Source organism: Lissotriton vulgaris, chromosome 11 (genome assembly GCF_964263255.1).
Source record: "Lissotriton vulgaris chromosome 11, aLisVul1.2, whole genome shotgun sequence".
In the NCBI taxonomy this organism is placed as follows: domain Eukaryota; kingdom Metazoa; phylum Chordata; class Amphibia; order Caudata; family Salamandridae; genus Lissotriton; species Lissotriton vulgaris.
Window position 1 is genome coordinate 1088949127 of NC_141699.1, and position 20726 is coordinate 1088969852.

At 41.8% G+C, this 20726-nt stretch overlaps 1 protein-coding gene across 1 annotated transcript in view; it reads left to right on the forward strand.

The window, feature by feature from the left end:
* Positions 1-20726, forward strand: part of LOC147684197 (uncharacterized) — a 165987-nt gene that overhangs the window by 131606 nt on the left and 13655 nt on the right. The window contains exons 11-12 of the mRNA XM_086942609.1: positions 7481-7637; positions 18650-18841. Of these exons, the coding sequence (XP_086798735.1) occupies positions 7481-7637; positions 18650-18841 (349 nt within the window). The remainder of the gene's footprint in view (positions 1-7480; positions 7638-18649; positions 18842-20726) is intronic.

Below are 20726 nucleotides of genomic sequence, written 5' to 3' on the forward strand. Positions count from 1 at the left end.
GTGCTTAAAGTCAGTAGCAGCAACAGCGTTAGCAATCAGACAAAGTGACTCAATTGTTCTAGGTCATCAGTTAACAGTACAAGTTCCACATTCTGTAGAGGTTCTGTTAAACAGAACCCAGACTCAGCACTTGACTATAGCACGACTGACAGGTTACGAATTGACATTATTCCAGCCACACATAGAAATCAGACGCTGCAGTATCTTGAACCCAGCAACACTGTTACCCACAGTTAAGACAGATCCAGCTCCACATGATTGTATAGAGATCATTAATGCAGTAACAAAGCCCCGACGAGATTTAACAGATGTTCCATTGACAAATCCAGACCTGACACTTTATGTGGATGGTTCATGTATGAGAACAAGTACAGGAGAGTTAGTGGCCGCGTATGCAGTGACCACTGAAACCGAAGTTAAAGAAACACATCGTATTGATACACTGTCTGCTCAAGCGGCAGAGCTCATCGCTCTGACCCGAGCCTGTATTCTAGCCAAGAATAGAAATGTCAACATATACACTGATTCCCGTTATGCGTTCGGAGTCGTACACGACTTCGGCATGCTCTGGCAGGAACGAGGTTTTCTGACCTCTCATGGCACAAAGATACAACATGGTCCTCTCATTCAAGCACTGTTAGAAGCAATACATCTGCCTTCAGCCATATCTGTCATGAAGTGTAAAGCACATACTAAAGTCACAGATTCTGTTTCCCAGGGTAACGACCTGGCAGATCAGACAGCAAAACATACAGCACTGACTCACACTCAGACAACTGACACGACAAAGACAACAGATCCGACAAACTGTATGACAGTCAGAGATCCCACACTAGATGTTATTGACATTCAGACACATGCTACTCCAGAAGAAATAAAGAAATGGATCGAACTAGGAGGGATCCAGACAGATCAAGGTTGGATGACGAAGGGAAAATCTACATGGTTTCTCCCTGACTCTATGGTTCAAGTCATGATAAATACAGCACATAGTCCTGCACATCTAGGAGAAAAGGCAATGCTAGACAGTTTGCAAAATCTCTGGAACAATAAACACTTACGAGCAGCAGCAAAACAGAAAGTGCGTACTTGCATGATCTGTTGTCAGTTCAATCCAGGTAAAAGCGTCCCTGTAGAGCAAGGTGGATTTCATCCTCCCGATCACCCTTTTGAAGTCCTCCAGATGGATTATATCCAGATGGACCGTTGTCGAGGATTTAAATATGTTCTCGTAGTTGTCTGTGCTCTGTCCCGCTGGACCGAAGCATACCCAGTCCCAGATTACACTGCTCCGACCACTGCCAAACAGTTGGTTCGTGAATTCTTCCCACGGTACGGCCTGCCTCGTGTCGTATACTCAGATAACGGTCAGCCATTCTCGTCTGCCTTGATGAAAGAAGTTTCCTTGTTACTGGGATACCAGTGGAAATTCCATTGTGTCCGACATCCAGAAGCCGCAGGCCTTGTTGAGAGGCATAACCAGACATTAAAGATCCGCCTTGCCAAAATATGTCAGGAAAAAGGGGTCGACTGGATAGTCGCCCTGCCAGTGGCACTATTCTATATGAGAATGGTCGCCCATTCAAGATCAGGGCTATCTCCGTACGAAGTGGTCTTTGGCAGACCACCGAATATGTGGGGGACGCCCATTCCAAAAAAGATTACTGATGTTGATTCTAACATGTTGACAGATTACCTTGCCTCCTTGATGTCTGCACTCCAATCATGTCGTTCACAGGTTGCCGCAGCCTTCCCTGACAACACTGATGTAAAGCCACATGACGTCCGTCCCGGTGATACTGTCCTCGTCCGCAATTTCGACAGGAAAAGCCCGCTGGAGCCCCGCTGGAAGTCTCCGAAGACCGTTCTTCTAACAACAAGGACGGCGGTGAAGATCGAGGGAAGAAAGGGGTGGGTACACACGAGTCACATAAAAAAGTTTGCTGGACTGAAACCTGACTCAGACTCGTCCACCCCCACCAAAGACTGTGTTGAAAAAGACTTTACCGAATCTAAACGAGAAAAGACTCCTCAAGAACAATATCGCATGAAATTACGATCTAGCAAGTCAGACAGTTTAATTGTTTAAGTCCTCCCCTAGGTGAATCGGTTAAATAGTTTCTGACATGTATCCCCTAGATCGAGTTAGAGAGAGAGAAGCAAAGAAACGTACATATTGCAAATCACTTCGTAGTCACTGCATAGTGACACTAATAATCATGTTTATTTTCAGTATTTTAATTATTATTGCTAGCATCCTATTGTCTATCTATTATCCTATTTTCAAGCGTGAACAATCTGCTTACAATGTATCTGCTGAACACACTTTTAGTGAGTTACCTTCTCACGAGCTTTCCTACAGACTTGCGCTGCGCAACAATACATTCATTAGTATGTTACATCATTCTCATCAAACTAACAATGCTACAAATTGCTGGATATGTGGCCGACTCCCTCCCTACCAGAATTACAAGGGAGCCCTGCCTCTCTTTCCGTACCCGTTCACTCACAATGGCTCCTGTGGAGCATGGTTTAAAATAATTAATTATTTAGATCCTGATATTGCTGTTTTCGATGGTGGTTGGGTTTGGGGATACCTGAACTTGGTCCTGCTCGACGTCTGTTACCCAGATAAGGAGGGACTCCCCACTAGAATAGGAACTGATTTAGAAAATGAAGTATATGGATTAGGTAATTATACAATTAGCCTTATGGCCTTACTGTCGAATCCGAAGCCACACCAGTTCTACCCATTATGTCAGTACTGCCAGTCACTGGTGAATTATGTATCAAGAAGAAAGGTTCAGTACACTTAGGTCATAGTAAATGCACTACTGTGGTCGAATTTAGTGATGATGGAAAATCATCTTTCAAAGCTATCAGTCATTCTTACTTTGTTTGTGGTCATACCGCATACATTCGTCTACCTCCAGATTGGGATGGTACCTGTTACATTGCATTCCTCCTGCCACCTGTTTTTCTAGCTCCTCCTGATTACCATAGAAATAGCAATCTAGTAAAGAATAGACCCAGAAGAGATGTCCCACTTGTCGACTACACAGAAACGGCATGGGAACAGTACACTGATTTTAATAAAGGATTCTTTTTCTTTTTAGGACCTGTCCAGAATAGTAAATTAATACGCAGATTAACTAGAACACTTGAAGCCGTAGTAAATGAAACTACTTCCGCCTTAGGTAACTTAACAGAAGAGCAGTCCACTATGCGGGTTGTTGTCCTTCAGAATCGTCTTGTAATTGACGTCATCTTGGCAGATAGAGGTGGAGCCTGTAAGGTCATCGGATCAAGTTGCTGTGTTTTCATTCCACAAAATGCACCATCTGTATATCAAGCTATCACCCGTCTCCATAAAATTGCAAATCAGATACATCAGAATCCAGGCACCTGGACTTGGTCCGGTTGGTTCTGGACAACGTTAACAGCTTGGGGATGGAAGATCCTATCCTTCCTAGGCATTGGCCTAGTCCTAGTATTCAGTTGCTGCCTGTGCCTGCAGTGTGGGCCAGCGATTTGTGGACTGTGTGCCACCTCTTGTATTGAACATTCCAGTTTTCTCTCAAAACGTGAACGAAAGAAAGAAGAACAAATGATGTTACAAGAACAGACTGATCGATTCATGAGGATCGATATTTCATGAAGGGTCCGTAGGGAACAAGGAGGGAATGAGGAAAATTAAATTTTGGTCATGTTGTGTTCCCTAGCGCGTGCCCCACCGACTCCATGTACCAGCTTAAAGTGCATGTAACTTCCCTCCTGTGCCAGCTATGAAGACGCAAATACATTTGCGTCCAACGTTGACATGTCCTCTTTCAGATCCACCCTGAGTGGATTATATAGTCCGTTCCTAAGTATGCTATGCCACCGTCTTTTTGTAGTACACTTTTCATATTTTTCCTGCTCCAGAGCAGGCCCTGAATTTCTGCCATCGAGCCTCTTTTGTGGCTCCTGATTCTGCCCAGGCTACCTCTGTACCCGTGAACTCTGTCCTACTTTCAGCGCGGCCCCTCGCGCTCAGCTCAAGCCTGCTTTCTGCCAAGACTGACTATAACCTTCGAGTTATCTGTTCCGCTCCTCGAGAATGCATTCCTGCCTACTAGATCCTGTAAACATCCTCCTCAGCTGCAGAGCCAAAGGGCCGACCTGTCTTAATGCAAGTAATTCATAGCCTCTGCTGCCATGCTTCCATGGAAGGCCCCGTGCCCCACGCTTCACATGTAGACACTCAGGCGCTTATACACGCATCCACAGTTAGCATAGAATAGCTTCTGCCCTAGAGACCTTTCCGCCCAGATAGTATAGTTCCTAAACATCAGATATCAGATATGATAGAAGTACAAGTTGATCTGACATGCCAGACTTATGTCTCTTTCCGTCAGCGTAAATGTCAAGTCCCCTGCACCCCGTCAATCATACGTCATGCAGCTGCGCGCGCACACAAGCTTCCGATTTCTGCTGACATTGCAACATTCTGTTAGCACCACCCCTTGGTGCCACCCACTTGCGTCACCTATCAGTGACGTTTCTAGCACACACCTCTAGTTCACGCCTAGTTTACGCCTCTTGATGATGTACTAGCACCACGTGTATATTGTTATCTTGTCTTCTCTCAGCTGTTACGCCTCTTACATTATTCTTTATGGTATAAATCAAGTATATAAGCTATGTATTGTTAATAAAATTCAGCGCTCTATCCCTTCTGACACCCCTGTGGTGGTCAGAACATGATATCCTGATTCCTTCATGAGGAATAAAACCCTTAGAAACTCTAACACCACGGACTCTGTCTTTTTTCATTCTGATTGAGTTATTATTGATTAAGTACTTACCTGCATAGAAATTAAGAGAGTAAATTAATTATTTACGTCAATATACATGCCTTTTTTCTATTCCATGAAAATGTTACGAGTAAACTATTTAGGGTTTTAAAACATTGCTGATGGAGCTTGGTGGGGAATATTGAAAGCTAGAAATTAATAATTTGGGAGGAACAATATTTTGATAATATTAAATCTACTCTACCAGGATAAAAAAACAGGGTGGCCTTTTCTCAGATACAACAGATATTGTATGCTGAACAGCTACTAAATTCAGATGAATTGTTTCTTTAATAGAATTGGAATACATAATCCCTAAACATTTAATGCACACTGGTTTCCATGTAAACTCAGAGCTTATTAAGATATCCTTCAGACAATAATTGTTGAGAGGCATAACTTCTGTCTTATCAATGTTAAATTCATATGCAGTAAACATGGAGTACTCCTCTAGAAAATGAAAGAAAACTGGAATAGAAGTCCGAAGTTCTGAAAGCATTTAGTAAAACATCACCTGCATATGCAGTAAATGTAACCCATGTTTTCCTTGTTTATAACCACTTAAGGAAGAGGGCCTATGAAGAGTTTCTACAAAAAGGTTCTACGGATACAATAAATGATAGTGGAGACAAAAGACATCCATGTTGTGTCCCCCTATGCAGATTAAAATATGAAGAATGTAAACCATTAACAAAACTGGATGCGCTTGTGGAAGAATATGGAAAACTAATAACTTTCAAGAAGCAGGGGCCAAAACAATGTGACATTAAGGTGTGAAAAAAAAAATTCCACTTTACGCGATCAAATGCCTTTTACGCATCTAGAATTATGGCTGCAAAAGGAAAAATACTTTTTGAAGCAAGATAAAAAATACCAAGAAAAGTCTGAGAATTATCAGTAATAAGTCTTTAACAAAACCTGACTGTTCTATACCAATCAAGTCTGGGATAAAGTTATTAATGCGCAGAGCTAATCTCTTCACAAACATCATGCAGTCACAGGAAAAGGAATAGGCCTATAATTGATACATTTGGTTAAATCTTTGTCTTTCTTCGGAATAAGGCAGAGCATTGCTTCCAAAAATGAAACGCAGGCTTCATTCTTTGGAGGAAATATTGAAATAATGATTTTTCTCAAATGTGTTTTTATTAAATTTTTTGTGACAGTAAACATTACACTTGGTAACATCAGTACATGATATACTCGTAATCATCACTAAATATTGAAATAATGGTAATGAATTTGGGATTAAAATGTATGAAAAAGGTGAATAAAATCCTACCGAAAAAACCATCTGGGTCAGGAGCTTTATCTCTGGGTAATATGGCTATGGCTGCTCTCATCTCTGCTACATATATGTCACTTTTAGGTAGAAAAGGACAACTAGTTGATTTGGTCGTCTTGGAATAGAATTGAAGAGGGAGAATGCTCCAGTGTATATAAGTGTTGATAATATTCCTTAAAATGATCCACATTTTCAGAATATTTATAGTGAATGTTACCCTTGTGATCCTTAAAAATATACATTTTTTGACTTCTGCTTCTTTACTTTCAAATAGTTGGCTAAGAGTTTACTGACTATGGGCCAGCACAGGGAGAGAGCAGAAATGCTCCATATTTCAAATGTATTGAGTGTTTCCGCTCTCTCCCTTTTGCAACAAATTCCCTTGATGCACTGCGTTGCATGAAAAAATAGTAAATGTGCCCCCAAATGACTGATCAAAAACTGGGGCACACAATCATCAATTTAACCATGGGTCACTGTTCTTTTCCATTCACTCTAATCATCAATTAAATGTTGGTGTTAAATCTGAGTGCAAAAATTAAGTGAGGGTATTTTGGCTTAGTTGTAATAAAATACAGTGCTAAATGCAGCATTACTTTTGCCCGCACTTTCCACTACACCATGCTCTGAATTACCTTTAGTTCAACAATGCTGATGCACCAAAGGCAATGCACTCACCTAAGTCTACTTATGTTAGTAGAACATGGAAGAATGCAAACAAAGCTTTCCATAATATATGGTTTCTGCATATCTATCCTGAAAGGTTTTAGTGCACTTTGCTTCTTTTATTTAATATTTTCTGTGCTATTTTCCTAATTGTTAGTTTTCTTTAGTTAAACATTTAAATTCCTAATGATGTGCTTTTTACTAAACAAGTCCTACAATCCCGAATGGTGTTTTCTTTTTGAAAGTCAAAAAAACATCTCCCTTACCATGAAAGATATCCCATGAGTAGCATTAGACAGTATTTACTGCCCCATTCCCCCAGAGGTTTCTATACGAGGAGGAGGAGTATGTCCTCTTATCTAAATTAGGTGGGAAGTCATCAAGGTCAACCTCTGACAACCCTTACTCCATCAGGCCATAGGAAGAGTCTAACACCGGTGGAGACAGAATAGTCTTCTCCATGGTTACACCTACGGTCCGCCCGCATCTAAGTTCAGCAGGCAGACCATCACCCTGGCAATAAGACAAAGTAACTTTACCACCAAGAATTAAATAATCCCCTAAGTGCCCCCAGATGACTCACAACAGTAAAGATAATTAACAAAAATATGAATGCTTTTATTTTGAAGAAAGACTTGATAAAGTTATTATACTGTTAACCTGATGCCACTCTCTCCTACTCCTTCATCTGCAGCGAGTCAGGCTGATCTGGTGACATACTTTTCCTGCGGTGCATTTCAACCAGAAGCTTATAAACTGAACAACGACACATTTATGTGCGAGTCCCAGTGCATCAATTATTGCAAGAACAGTGGCATCTGCACCCTGACCTTCGAGGGCCCTCTCTGCAGGTATGTTAAATCATCTTTCATCTGATGCCTTCACCAGGAACCTTCTCTTGATTGACCACCATAACTTGGATGACTAGATAGATGCAATTTCTGACAGCATCATGCCCACCAATTCTGTCTTCCCGTAGTGGTGCCTGCAGTAGCTGTATCATCCTCAGCATGTAAGATGAGGAGGGGAATGGAGAGAAGGGTAGTTGGGACTTTCACTCTCCTCTAATCAGACTCGAAGGCATATATTTAGTGGTATATGTGCTAAACTGTCTCACAGTGAGGTGCAGCACCCAGACCTGCTGTTTTGAATGAGAGGGAGAAAGCAGGAAACTGCCATATCTACAGAGATATGGCGGTGTCCTCTATCTCCATTATGCTGGGGTACAAGCAAGCTGTCAGTGCTATACACCCACCCTTGTGCCATAGTACAGGAGTATATGTGTGTCTAACATACGTTTCCAGTACATAATACTATGTTTAGACTAACTTTTAAACGTTTCCATCTTTGTGAATGCACTGTATAGGATACATACAACTTAGTCAAAGTTTGAAAGATAGCACATTATTTTGAACTGGAAACCAATGCTTGACACTCGCATTCCCTCTTGTACTAAGGTGCCTTACAAAGTTAAGATTTTGGAAAAATGTGTCAGTAGAAAGCTTTCGGAACATCTCAAAAGGCATTTCCTACGGATGAGGTGCAAGCAGGCTTCAGGCCTGCTCATGAAACGAAGTGAAATCCAGAGTCTTCTTTGGAAGATTTGTGGATTATGTTGGATAGAGGTCAATCAGTGGACCTAGTGTTACTGGATGTATCAGCCACTTTTGACACAGTGAACTACAAGGTCTTTATTTACCTGTCTAAGTGAGGTGGGGGTGAGTGGCACATCTCTTGATTGGATGTGTTCTTATTCAGAGGCGAGATCACAAGGCATTCTTCAGGGAGAACATAGCAGCTGCGTGCTGAAGCACTTGCGGGCGCCTTTGGGGGAAATCGTGCCGCAGATCGGTTATTTTCAGCTCCCGATGAGCTAAACTTACTGGTATGATGCAGAGGTAGCGGGGGCTCTGGTTGCCAGGATGGGTCTCTCCTCGGGTTCGGATGGATCCCAGGACGTGGCGTGGACTGCCCTTGAAGTGTTGAGTGTCGGGGTCACGTTGGAAGGAGGTGGCCAGTGAGCTGCGGAGGTGCAGGTTGGCCGGTGCGAGTACGGGTGGCAGAGGCAGCACAAGTCAGGCTGCAGGACTAAGCTACCCATAGCCTCCATAGTCAGAGAGCAGCAACCGGTCTTCCTCAATAGGGGGCCAGAGGTGGGGAGAGTGGAAGCGATAAAGGACAAAAGCAGGTAAGAAGTCTTCAGCTCCACCTTATGGAGAAAGGTGCCTCAGTGGATGGTATGGTCGGTGATAGGCCCTCAAGATATGCATTGTGCACAAGAAACATTGGCGTTTGTAAGGTGTGACAGGTATCTGACTTTCCTTCTAAGAATCCTTTAGGTCCTGTAAGGAAGGAAAGGACATAAGCAAGTGAAAGCAGAGTCACCTCAGAGGGGGTGAAGGGGGTGGGGCCCTGATAAAACAGGAAAACTGTCAAATCCCCTTTAAAAAAACTCAGGGGAGATAGCTGAAAAGCCAATAACTCAACAAATCAAAATAACACCTTCACTTAAATCTACCCAGGCTGCAGAGAAGGGAGATTTCTGAAGGAGTAATTTCAGCAAAGAGTGCTAGAATGGAGACACTCACTGTGGCTATGAATGCTATTGTGGGTAGCATGATTGGAGTTTCTGTTCAAACACCGTTAACTGAGGATGAAATAAGCTTTGGAGGAGCTCAAATGAACACATTTACAGTCCCCAACAGGTTTGAAGCATTGGCAATAACTGAACCACCGGAGGAAGCAGAACGTCCACATATAAGGATCGGAAAAAAATGGGGAAAGTGGACGGCCGCCTCTGGGAAATGCAGAAGGTTCACAGACAAGTGTTTTACTTGGGTTAAAAAAATAACTTAAGAGTCGCTTTGAAGTATCGAAGGCCAATCAGGTTGTTTTACAAGCCTCATGCTCCAAGCTAGCACACAAAATTGGATGAGGTTGCCTCCTGCACCAAAGTTTTAGAAGAAGAAGTAGGATCTTTAAGACAAGATGCAACAAAAAATGCCACTGAGATTCCTAAGCTGGTTAAACAAAACCAAACGCTAAGGGAGGACTTCGAGAGGGTGGAGAATCATTCCCAAAGGAATTATTTAAGATTTCTAAACATTCCAGAGGCAGAGGAAGGGACGATATGAAGGCATTCATAATAAGTTTACTGAGAAATTTGGTCCTAAATGATAGTAAGGACATTAATCTTGAACAAGAGATCCAAAGAGCGCACAGGGAGCCTTTTAGGCGCAATCCTCAAAGGACTAAACCTAGGAAGATCCTGGTGAATTTCCTCCCATATACTGTTAAGGAGGCAATCCTCAGTGGGTCTCTAAGAGATGGGCTTTATGCAGTCAAGGGGTTCTCTGTTACAATGAGATCCGTTATATGTAAAGCAACAGAACAGAGGCAATGGGATTTAGGTAGCAGGATGGAGGATCTGTGGAAGCTGGGGGCCAAGGTCCTAGAATGCTCTGTATAATGTGGACCAACCAAATGTATACCTATTGATAGTTGAGGATGTTGATGCACTGATAGACTCAATAAAAAAGAAAAAGAAAAACATTAAATAATAAGTTGATGATCACAGTATTGTTGAGTCGAGAGATAGGAAAACAGGACTTAGATGTCTTATAGTGCGGCAAAAATTGTTATTTAGAATTTGTATATAATATCCCCCAACAGGCAGGCCGCAAGGGAAAGTTATGCCTACAAAGATAGGGGGGATTCCCCAGGGTAGGGTTAGTGGGGAGGGGAGGGGTGGGGGTGGTGGTGATGGTACACGAGTGGGGAGCAGAGGGGTAAAAATAAAATAAAAAGTCCGCTGGATCACCTCATAAGACATGTCTTCTTGAACAGAACCTGGAACCGCAGGTGGGGATTAGAGTAGGGGGATGATGGCTTGAGTAGGTAAAGTTATAGACATCCTAACCTGAAATGTGAACGGTCTCAGGTCTCCTGCCAGGCAGAGGGTGGTGATGAGATATTTGGAAGAAAGCCATGCTCATATTATGGTCCTGTAGGAGACACATTTGGTGGCAAGAGAAAGGAATAATTCTATTGGTATGGATGGGTTCTGAGCTTTTTAGTTTATGATCAAGAGCAATGATGAAGGGTGGTTGTGATCCTAATAAGAAGGGGCTCTGGTGTAGAGGTTAAGTTTTCCAAAACGGATATCTCCGGAAGATGGGTTTTAGCTGGAATGAAATGTGTAGACATTAAATGTATTTGCGTTGGGTTTTATGATACAAATGAGGCTGATCCACAGTATATTGTAGATTTGAAATCAAACAAAGGAGGCTATGGTCCCGCAGATTTTGTGTGGTGATTTTAATATTTTTTTGGACCCTATTTTGGACCAGTCAACCCGGCGAAATGGAGCTCCAACTCTTAGGACAAGACAAGCCCTTAACAGTTGATGCAGGATCTAGGGTTGGTGGATGTATGGTGACATTTCAGAGGGCAGATGAGAATGTATACTTTCCACAGTAAAAAATATGTACACAACTCTAGATTAGATTATTTTTGTGTGGAAATGGGTTTAGCGGCAAATATAAAAGAGCTCATACACCATCCGGCTCATATTTCTGACCATTCAGCCATCACCATGACATTACAGGTTCCGGGAATTAAGCCCAATGTAAGGCAGACATTAAAGCATGCTCTCCTCTTAAATGAGGAGGTGTTGCTTGCCTTAAAAAGGCTATATCTGCGTATTTTTTGGTTAATACCGGAACAGGCTCCCCAGGAGTAGAACAGGATGCTTTTAAAGCATGCATTCAGAGGGTACTAAAATGTTTGGATTGTTCTAAGGGTACAGAAGAGAGAGCTGAATTGGCAGGAATGGAAAAAGATGTTTTTATTCTTGAGGCCTCTTTACAAGGGAAAGATACAGAGATGTTGTTAAAACGGCTTGAAGAGGCGCAACTAAATTATAAAATCAAATTGGATTCCAAGTGCAAGGCAAGGCGGCAGGCTGGAAGTATGAAACAGTAAAGTATGGGGTGAAAGCCAGGGAATTACTTGCTTTGAATGCCAGTGGAGAAAGATCTAGGCATATGATTAGGTAACTGGTAGTTGCCCAGGGTGAGGTGATAGACAATTTGGAAGATATGCAGAACCATATGGTTTATCTTTTTCCAGAACCCCAAAGACTTAGAAGATGGTTGGGGGGGCTCGTCTTTCTTTACTTAGTGGAGAAGGAAAAGAGTGTATGGAAGCCTCCCTTACCCAGGAGGAGATTAGAAAGGATGTGATCAGTGCCAAGAGCGGGAATGCAGCTGTCCTGGATGGCATTCCCTCAGAGGTCTGCAAACTCCTAATATAGGAAATAGTGCCAGTCTGGAAGACCTTGTTCAATCTAGTGTATAAGGGGAGGATCCGGGTACCTGGGTCGTGAAGGAGGCTACTATAGTCTGAATTTTAAAACCAGCTAAAGACCCTAAGAAGGCGGATCTGTATCATCTGAGTTCCCTGTTTAATGCAGACGATAAGATTTTTGTCAGTATCTTGGCAGAGAGACAGGCTAAACTGGCACCTCAGCTTATATACCTTGATCAGAAGAAATGTGTCCAAGGGAGGCATATCCATGAACTTACCCAGCTACTAATTTGCAGTATAGACCTTTCCACAGCCTGTTCGTTTCCCTGGGCCATAGTTACATTGAAAGTGGCTAAGGCGTTCAACCATGTTTGCTGGGCTTACCTGTAGGAAGTTCTGGCAATAATTGGTGTTGGCCCTTGTTTAATCGCAACATTAAAAGCTTTATATGAGCACTCAACAGTTAAGATCCTTCTCAATGGCTCCCTTACAAGAAGTTTTTCGATCACCAGGGGCAGTCGGCAGGGCTGTCCTATCTTCCCACTGTTGTTTGATATTTATATTGAGCCATTTGCTCAGCTACTGCAGCAAGATGCTCAGGTCATTCCTTTTAGCTCAGGCGCTTACAAAAATAAAGTTGCATTTAATGCGGAAGATCTCACAATATTGACTTCGGACCCAGTTCTAACCATTGCCAGGAGGGATGTTTTGGTGAAAGAATATGGGGCAACTATCTGGATATTTGGTAAACAATCTGAAGTCCGGCGTAATGTGTTTGAATGATCCGAGTTGGGGGGAAGTACAGGATGAGCTTAGGTATTTAGGCATACATTTTAAAGTCAGAGGCAATATCGCAGTACAATTTGGAAAATGTAGCAAAGGAGGTTGAATCATCATTAGTTAGATGGAAGAATGTAACATAAAGGGGGACTCGCCAGGGGTGTCCCCTCTCCCCATTGATTTTTGCCCAGGTGATAGAACCACTAGCCATGGTGTTGCAGAGCTCAGCGCCAGAATGGGGGATACGTCTTGGAAATGGCATACATGTGGCCCCGCTTTATGCGGTCAACATTTTGCTGTATGTCAAGGATATTCTAGAGGTCCAACGAGTAATCCCTGACATATTGAGATCCTTTGCGTGTCTGTCTGGGCTGGGTGTGCACGGGGGTAAGTCTTGCTTATAGCCATTTACTCTCTTGTTGGGAGGTGGACAGGGCAGTAGTGCATTGGCAAACAGTGGTGGTCAGATATCTGGGCATATACATTTATCATAACGATCTGGATCTTATAGACGGCAACATCACTAGGGCGGTTACAGCACTCAAATTCCAGATTGAGTTGTGGAAGACGCTCAACCTCTCGGTTATAGGAAGAGTGGAGTTAATTAAAATGGTTATGCTGCAGCATCTCCTTTATTTTTTTCCAATCTCCCGCTTTACCTACCCATGTCCTTCTTTCGCTCCCTGGAGGGGATTGTCAGGGATTTTATTTGGAATAACTGGTGGTGCATGGTAGCTCTGATGAAGTTGTGCCTGCCACGGTCAAGGGGAGTGCTGTCTTTACCCAATTTAGAGCACTACTTTCTGGCTTTTAGAATACCATGGGTGGCAACATGGGTGGAGGAACTACATCTCTCAGACTCAGTGGAACGTGGCCCCCCTACTCTCTGGACAGGATCCTCTCCATATTCCAGCCGTGTAATAGATGAAATTAACTGCTTGCTTTATTGGTCCAGATTGTGCGGATATGTTTCCGCAGGTCCGACGCGTCCCACTGTACGCACCCGTTATGCCCTTACTGGGTATGCTGACACCGAGAGGACGGTTTATCATACCTTGGGGCACTTATATGGAGAGGGTGCAATAAGACCATTCCTCACCATCACGGACGAGGATGGGGTTCCCCCGGGCCGATCCCTGAATCATGCCTCCTGGACAGCCAAAATGATGTGCTGGTGGGGTGACATTCCGCAGGAGATTGTTATGTGTGTTCAAAAAGCAGTCATGAAGTACAACTATATGATTGTTTACAAGGTCTGTCTCATAGCGATTGAGATCCATGTTTTCTTACCTACCTTTATAAGGCTCCCTCTTCCCCTCCTACCCCGATGGTGTTCTCACATTAGATTAGATTTTGTTCATTTGACTATTTGATTGCATAAGCAGATTGATGTGTCATGGCGGAGTGAAGCCATATGAGCTGTATATAGGCAATTGATATGTACATGCATAGTAGAGATCTACTGTAACACAACTAGATTAAATAGCAATGCTGCAGGAGGGATGCGGCAAAGTATGCTGTTTGTTGTTACAAGATGCAACCGATAATAGTGATGTTTCCATACCGATGGGATGTTGGTTTACACATTTTGTCTGGTAATCACCTACTGGTTCTTTATGATAATTTCTATGATGGTATATTGTTTTTCATTCATGTACAAACTTTAATAAACAGATCCAACAAAAAAAATTAGGTAGATGGAAGAATCTGCCCTTGACTATGTATGGGAGAGTGAACTTGATTAAAATGGTGATACTTCCCTAATTGATGTACCTTTTCAATTGTATCCCCTTGACATTTCCAAACATCATAATTGATAAGGTACAGGGAAAAATAGCCAATTTTATTTGGGCATCAAAGGGAGCTCGGCTGGCCTAGAAGAAATTAAGGCATACGCTTGAAAAGGGTAGACTGGCTCTTCCAGATCTAAAATTATACTGTATGGTTTTCCGGTTTAAAAACTGCAGAGCGCTTCTAAGTAAACAAGTGTCCCTTATATGGGGAGGTTTGTTGGAAGATATGGAATGGGAGTGGGGCTCTAAAGGTTTTTTGTATAAGTTTGGGGCAAGGAAGTTCTTTAAAAAGGTCAGGTTGAAGATTTTAAAGGCAGCACTTACTCTCTGGGTGGGAGTAAGAAGGATTCTTGGCATGGGTTATTTTTTGGATTCCTCCCTAATTTGGGATTCACCAGGTACGCCTGAGTGTCTCAAAGATGGATTGAGTCTCCCATTGAGGAGGCCGGTATTAAATTATGGGGGGATCTCCTGACAGTAGGGTATGTTGCCCTGGGAAGTATTAGTGGCGAAGACTGGTAACTCCATTTCTAGATTCAAGTACCTCCAGCTATGATCTTGGATGGCAGCCAATGAACAGGAGATTGTGGGGATGTGGGAATTCAATTAAAAAATGCAGGATGGGGCCCCAGAAAAAAAGAAAGTTGTTTACTGGTTTTGGACTCTACTTGATCCCGAAGACAGGAAGCTGATGGCACCATACTCAGTATGGAAAGGAATTATTCAGACGACGGAACTACAAACAATCTGGCAACTTTCCTTAAAACTGTTGTACTTGGTGGTTAAACCCACCAATCTGAAACAGAATAATGTCTTCACCATCAATAGGCTTTACTGGACACCCCAGAAGGTAGCTAAGTTTGTGCAAGAACCGACACCAAGATGCGGTAGATGCGGTCTGCTAAGAGCTGACGACCAACACATGTTTTTTAAGTGCACAGAACTACAGGCCTATTGGCAGGATGTTGAGAAAGTCGTTAACAAATTCTTTGGGGCACATATAACACTGATTTTAAGAATGGTATTGATGGGGGTCGAAGACCGTCCAGTCAGCCTCTATCTAAATTCAGGAGGGCCCTTCTGTTTTATTTAATGCTTTTAGCCAGAAGAAAGGACTGTAAGCGCTGGACGAATCCCCTCCCTCCAAAGGGGCTTGATTGGCCACAGACAGTCAGACGTATATACAAAATGGACACCGGCTCTGGAGCTAAGGGGGGCTTTCATAGTAGGATATGGGATGATTTCCAAAGATGGTGTGGTATAACAATGTCTTAAGGAAGTGTCCTATGATTACACCTGCGTGGAACCAGTAACCAGGAAACACGTAGGACTAGATTGGCAGTGCCAGAGTTACAATGAAATTTACCTGAGTTTGGGACAGGTTGTATGGGAAGGCCTAGTTTTGCAGACATTGGTGATATGAGGACAAAAGAAGAGATCACAAGGCATTCAAATGCACTCCTGCTCCTTTTTTTGTTAAATGAGTTAAGCACTAGGTAGCCCAAGGTTCAGGCCTTAGCCCAACTCTGCTCAATGTGCACTTACATCCCCGCCCTGCACCTATTAGATCTCAGTGTATCAATCTCATCAACTATGCAGACGATATTTTGCCGGTTTTATTTTGAGATCATTTTCAGAAACAATTTGTGAACTCAATCAATCATTTTCTAACAGACATTTAGCCTGGTTGAATAGCAAAGAATTCAAATGTAATGGGGACAAAACAGAAATCCTCTTATGTGCCACTACGAAACCCACTGCTCTACCTGTTTGGCCCCTGACGTACAATGATCCGCTGGTAGCATCGACACTCGTGTGCAATTTATGAGTGCAATGTAATAGTAATCTCTCTCACACTTCATATGTTACTAAGATCCTTTCCATCTGGTTCACCTGGCTGTGAATGCTTTAGAAAATATTAACTTTTTTTCCCATCCCACCACGGGTATTAATGATGCAAAGTATCATTTTGAGCAGACTTGACTATTGCAATGCGCTACATCTTTGGCTTTCCTGCTTACTTACTCAAACAATTGGTGCACATTCAAACAGCAGCAGCTAAACTTGCCCTAAACCATCCCAGATTTTCATCTCCGACACAGACTCTTGTAAAAGCTTCATTAGCTTTCCACTGTATTGAAAGCTCTATTCATATCTTTTAGAGTGGTACATAAGATAGACCCATTATTTCTGCAAAGAAAATACGTACACTATTCTCCATCTAGAAACTTGCATTCCTATAAGGGATATCTAACCTCTCTGTGTCCTCAAATTTAAGAAAGTCCAGACTGGGCTTGGGCCTTTTCAGTCAGAGCTGCACAACTCAGGAATAGCCTGCTGCTCTCACTGGGGCTGATTCACAGAACTAACTTAAGACAAAGTCCTAAACTTACTACTTTTAGTATTCACAGAAGTTAGGATTGTGTCTTAAGTTTGTCTTAAAACAAACTTAAGACAGACTTAAGACAGACTTAAGACAAAATCCTAACTTAAGTCTGTCTTAAGTCTGTCTTAAGTTTGTCTTAAGACAAAATCCTAACTTCTGTGAATACCAAAAGTAACAAGTTTAGGATTTTGTCTTAAATTAGTTTCTTTGAATCGGGCCCTTTGAGATCATCCAAGGATTTATTACTATTCAGGAAATCTTTATAACTTGTATCTTTTCTGTTCAATGGCTTTTTGCAGGAATTCCTCAAGTTCAGGTCTTTTGTTAATTGGGGTGGCAGCGCCAAATGCCACTGTTGTCTCAGTTGCACATTATAAATTGCATTTTCATTTAATTTCATATCTGGAAAACATTGACGAAACTAAAGAATTTCTCCTTGATGACCCAATGTCAAAACTGAAAATTTTTCATGCAAAACCTGCCAACCTGTTATTGGTAGATTGGGTTTTGCTTCAAAAAACAGGCATCCAAGCTCCTTGATGCTAAGTAGTGCGTGGGTTGGACAAAATATTGAGTTAAAAATATATTGTGGACAAAATATTGTGTCAAGAATATTGAGGACAAAAATATTGTGAAGGTAAGTTTCTATATGAAAGCAAGCTTTGCTATACGTAATTCCACCTATATGTACCATAAGAAGGTGCATATCTTCAAGGTGTGTAGATGTGGAGTTAAAAGTAGAAGATATATGGTTCCGTATTTGCACTTGTCTTCTTGAAATTCTGGTCCTTGATATTTTTGACACAATATTCTGGCCACATGATATTTGTTGCTTCAATTGTCTCTCAGAGAACCAAGTGATGGAAAGCAGCACATGATCTTTTATCTAAAACTGGTGGCAACTTATGAATTCATGGAGAAATATTTAAAAAATGTTTGTATTTTTCTTATGTAACTTTATTTGCAGCAATTCTGTAGAACTATCAGTAAAGACTCTCAAACTGTTTACAAATGTGTGGCAGAACTTTTATTCAGTATCTGAGGTTGGAAATATGTCACACGTCACTTTAGTACTCTATTTCAGCCCCCATTGCTCAATGAATCACCCACTGTGTTATAATACATAGCCATTACCAATTCTGCTATTCTGAGAAACCACAATTCACGTACATAATTCTGTTGCCCATTATTTGTTGCAGTAGTTAAGGGATGTCTTACCTCCCAAACACTCCCTCCAACAGTCTAATTGACCCATTAAAACAACACTTGATTCTTAAATCAGCATGCTCAGGATGGCTCGTCGATGCTGAAATTGATATATAACCAAATTGCGTAGGATTTACTCCATCCAAAATGTCCTTTTTATCTTTAAACAATCGATGCTAGCTATGCTTGTGCTTTCCAGATCAGCAGCGCTCTGGATAAGTGGCACCTCTATGTGCCTTCATTTGTTTTTGGCGAATTTGCTTAATTGGAAGTATGTTTGGTCCTCAGGGAATTTGTGGTTAATTAACAAAATGCTAAAATAAAAGTGTAAAAGGATGTAAAATTATATCTAATGAATATTTGAGATTTGTTGTCTCTTCTCCCTGTGCAGGTGTGTCCCTTTCTCAATTTATACCACTTCAGGTCCAACTTGTGACACCATCGCCATGAACCTCAACGCCTTTTTTGGCATCCTCTTTGGGGCTCTTGTATTCCTGTTGCTGCTTATAATCGCCATTGTCCTTATAGTCTACTGGTGCCGCAAGAAGAAGATGAGCGAAGTCTATGAATGCTATGATGATAGGTGAGTGCTATCTTTGAGGCGCTACTAGTTAGTGATGTGTAAGTCTTGGTATCACCCGCTTTCTTGAACTTTCTTTAGTTGGAGCCATGTGGGAAGGGACTGTTATTTTGCTCACAAATATTCTGGGTGAGCCTCAGATGACCTTCCTGGGCCTCACTTGAGCCCCTCCTCTTCCATAGCAACTAGGAAAAGTCACACATGCAGGAGGAATATTTTTGAATCCATCCTATATCATGAATCATCTATCAGGCAAAATAGGCTATGACCAGTATATGTGAACTCAAAGCTGCAAATAACAAGTTAGATATCTCAGGTCTGTAACATAAAAGAGATGGAAATTTAAAACACTCAAAATAGTTTATTGTCACAGCTATACTGTCAACCACCTCTAGTGCCACATTCACTGGTACGATTAGGTTCTACCCTGATTATGTTTTTTTGTAAAGGGTAGCAGTACCAGGCAACATTAGTGCAGGTTCAACTTCACTAAGCAATACCTATGAGGTGTCGATCTGAAGGTCAATCTGTGCCAAGTAGAGCTAAATGCATTTATATTGAAAACACAATGCCATAAAACAGGGAAGGTCTTTACAGTGCACTATACCATATCAGTCTCTTTCTTTGAGGCCTGTGTCATCTATTTGTTGAATTGATCCATTCAGTGTGCTTATCTCTCTCATTCACAAGTGTCCTCAAAGTGGCGCTGGACCACAGACAGTGGCCTTACTCTTTGGTGGCATCCTCCAGGTGCACACAACAGCCTGCCTGGTTTCAGGTGATGCATCCTAGTAGGTTGTGATCTCCAGGTGGATGGGGTGGGCTCCATGCTACAACAATTATGGCAATCGCCTGGCACATCACACAGTGAGAAGCGGCAGCATCTGCCCCCCCCCCCCGCCCCCCAGAATATCCTGAAAATGTGCTACACCTCACACACCGGTCTTGAGTCTCAACTTTGTTTGTGCAGTTCACCACATAAGCAGCATAATGTGAAGGGAGTTCCTTTCTTGTGGTGGGGAGCAATGGTAACACTCTTGATAATAGTTGGCTGGGCTTCTCCTTATGAGCATTTTCTTCTTCTCCAGAGCTAAGCACATCTTCCATTTCTAAGCAGATTTCTTAGCACTTGGAAAACCCTCAGCTTTTCCAACAAGTTGAGCAGATTTCAGGTAGTATCCCCTCACCTCTAGAACATGTCTTTCATGTAGTCATCAGTCCTCGGTCTCACATCAGTGTCTCGAAAACTCTGCAGAACACTTTCTTGTAAGGTATGTGATGCAGCTTAGCACTGGAACAAAGTGGGGTGGTTTGGATCTCAATCATAAAAAGCAAAAACTCCTTTTCCTGAACTTTACAACCAATTTCTATTAATTTGTCCCATAAAGAGACAGGATCTCATCTATGCGCAGGTTACCAAATTTACAAACTTTTTGAGTGTCAAACAGGGATTAACACGCTGAATTGGTTTAAAAACTTGAATAACTAAACTTTCAAAAAATCTCACTCTAGTGTTTTTTTCTTTTTTTATATAAAAACAAAGAACAAACAAACAGTTTGTTTGTTTTTTGTTTTTATATAAAAAAGAAAAAAACACTAGAGTGAGATTTTTTGAACTATGCTGATTAGCAAAGTTTAGTTATTCAAGTTTTTAAACCAATTCAAATAATATTTTTTGTAATTGATTTGTGTATAACAAGATGTATAATGTAAATGAGACAAGGTATTGTTGTTTTTTTAAAAATATTTTTAATAAATGAATGAGAACTTTTTTAAATTTGTGTTTGTAAATACATGCGTGTTAATCCCTGTCTGACACTCAAAAAGTTTGTAAATTTGGTAACCTGCGCATAGACGAAATACCTTCTCCTACCTGTGGAATGTCTCT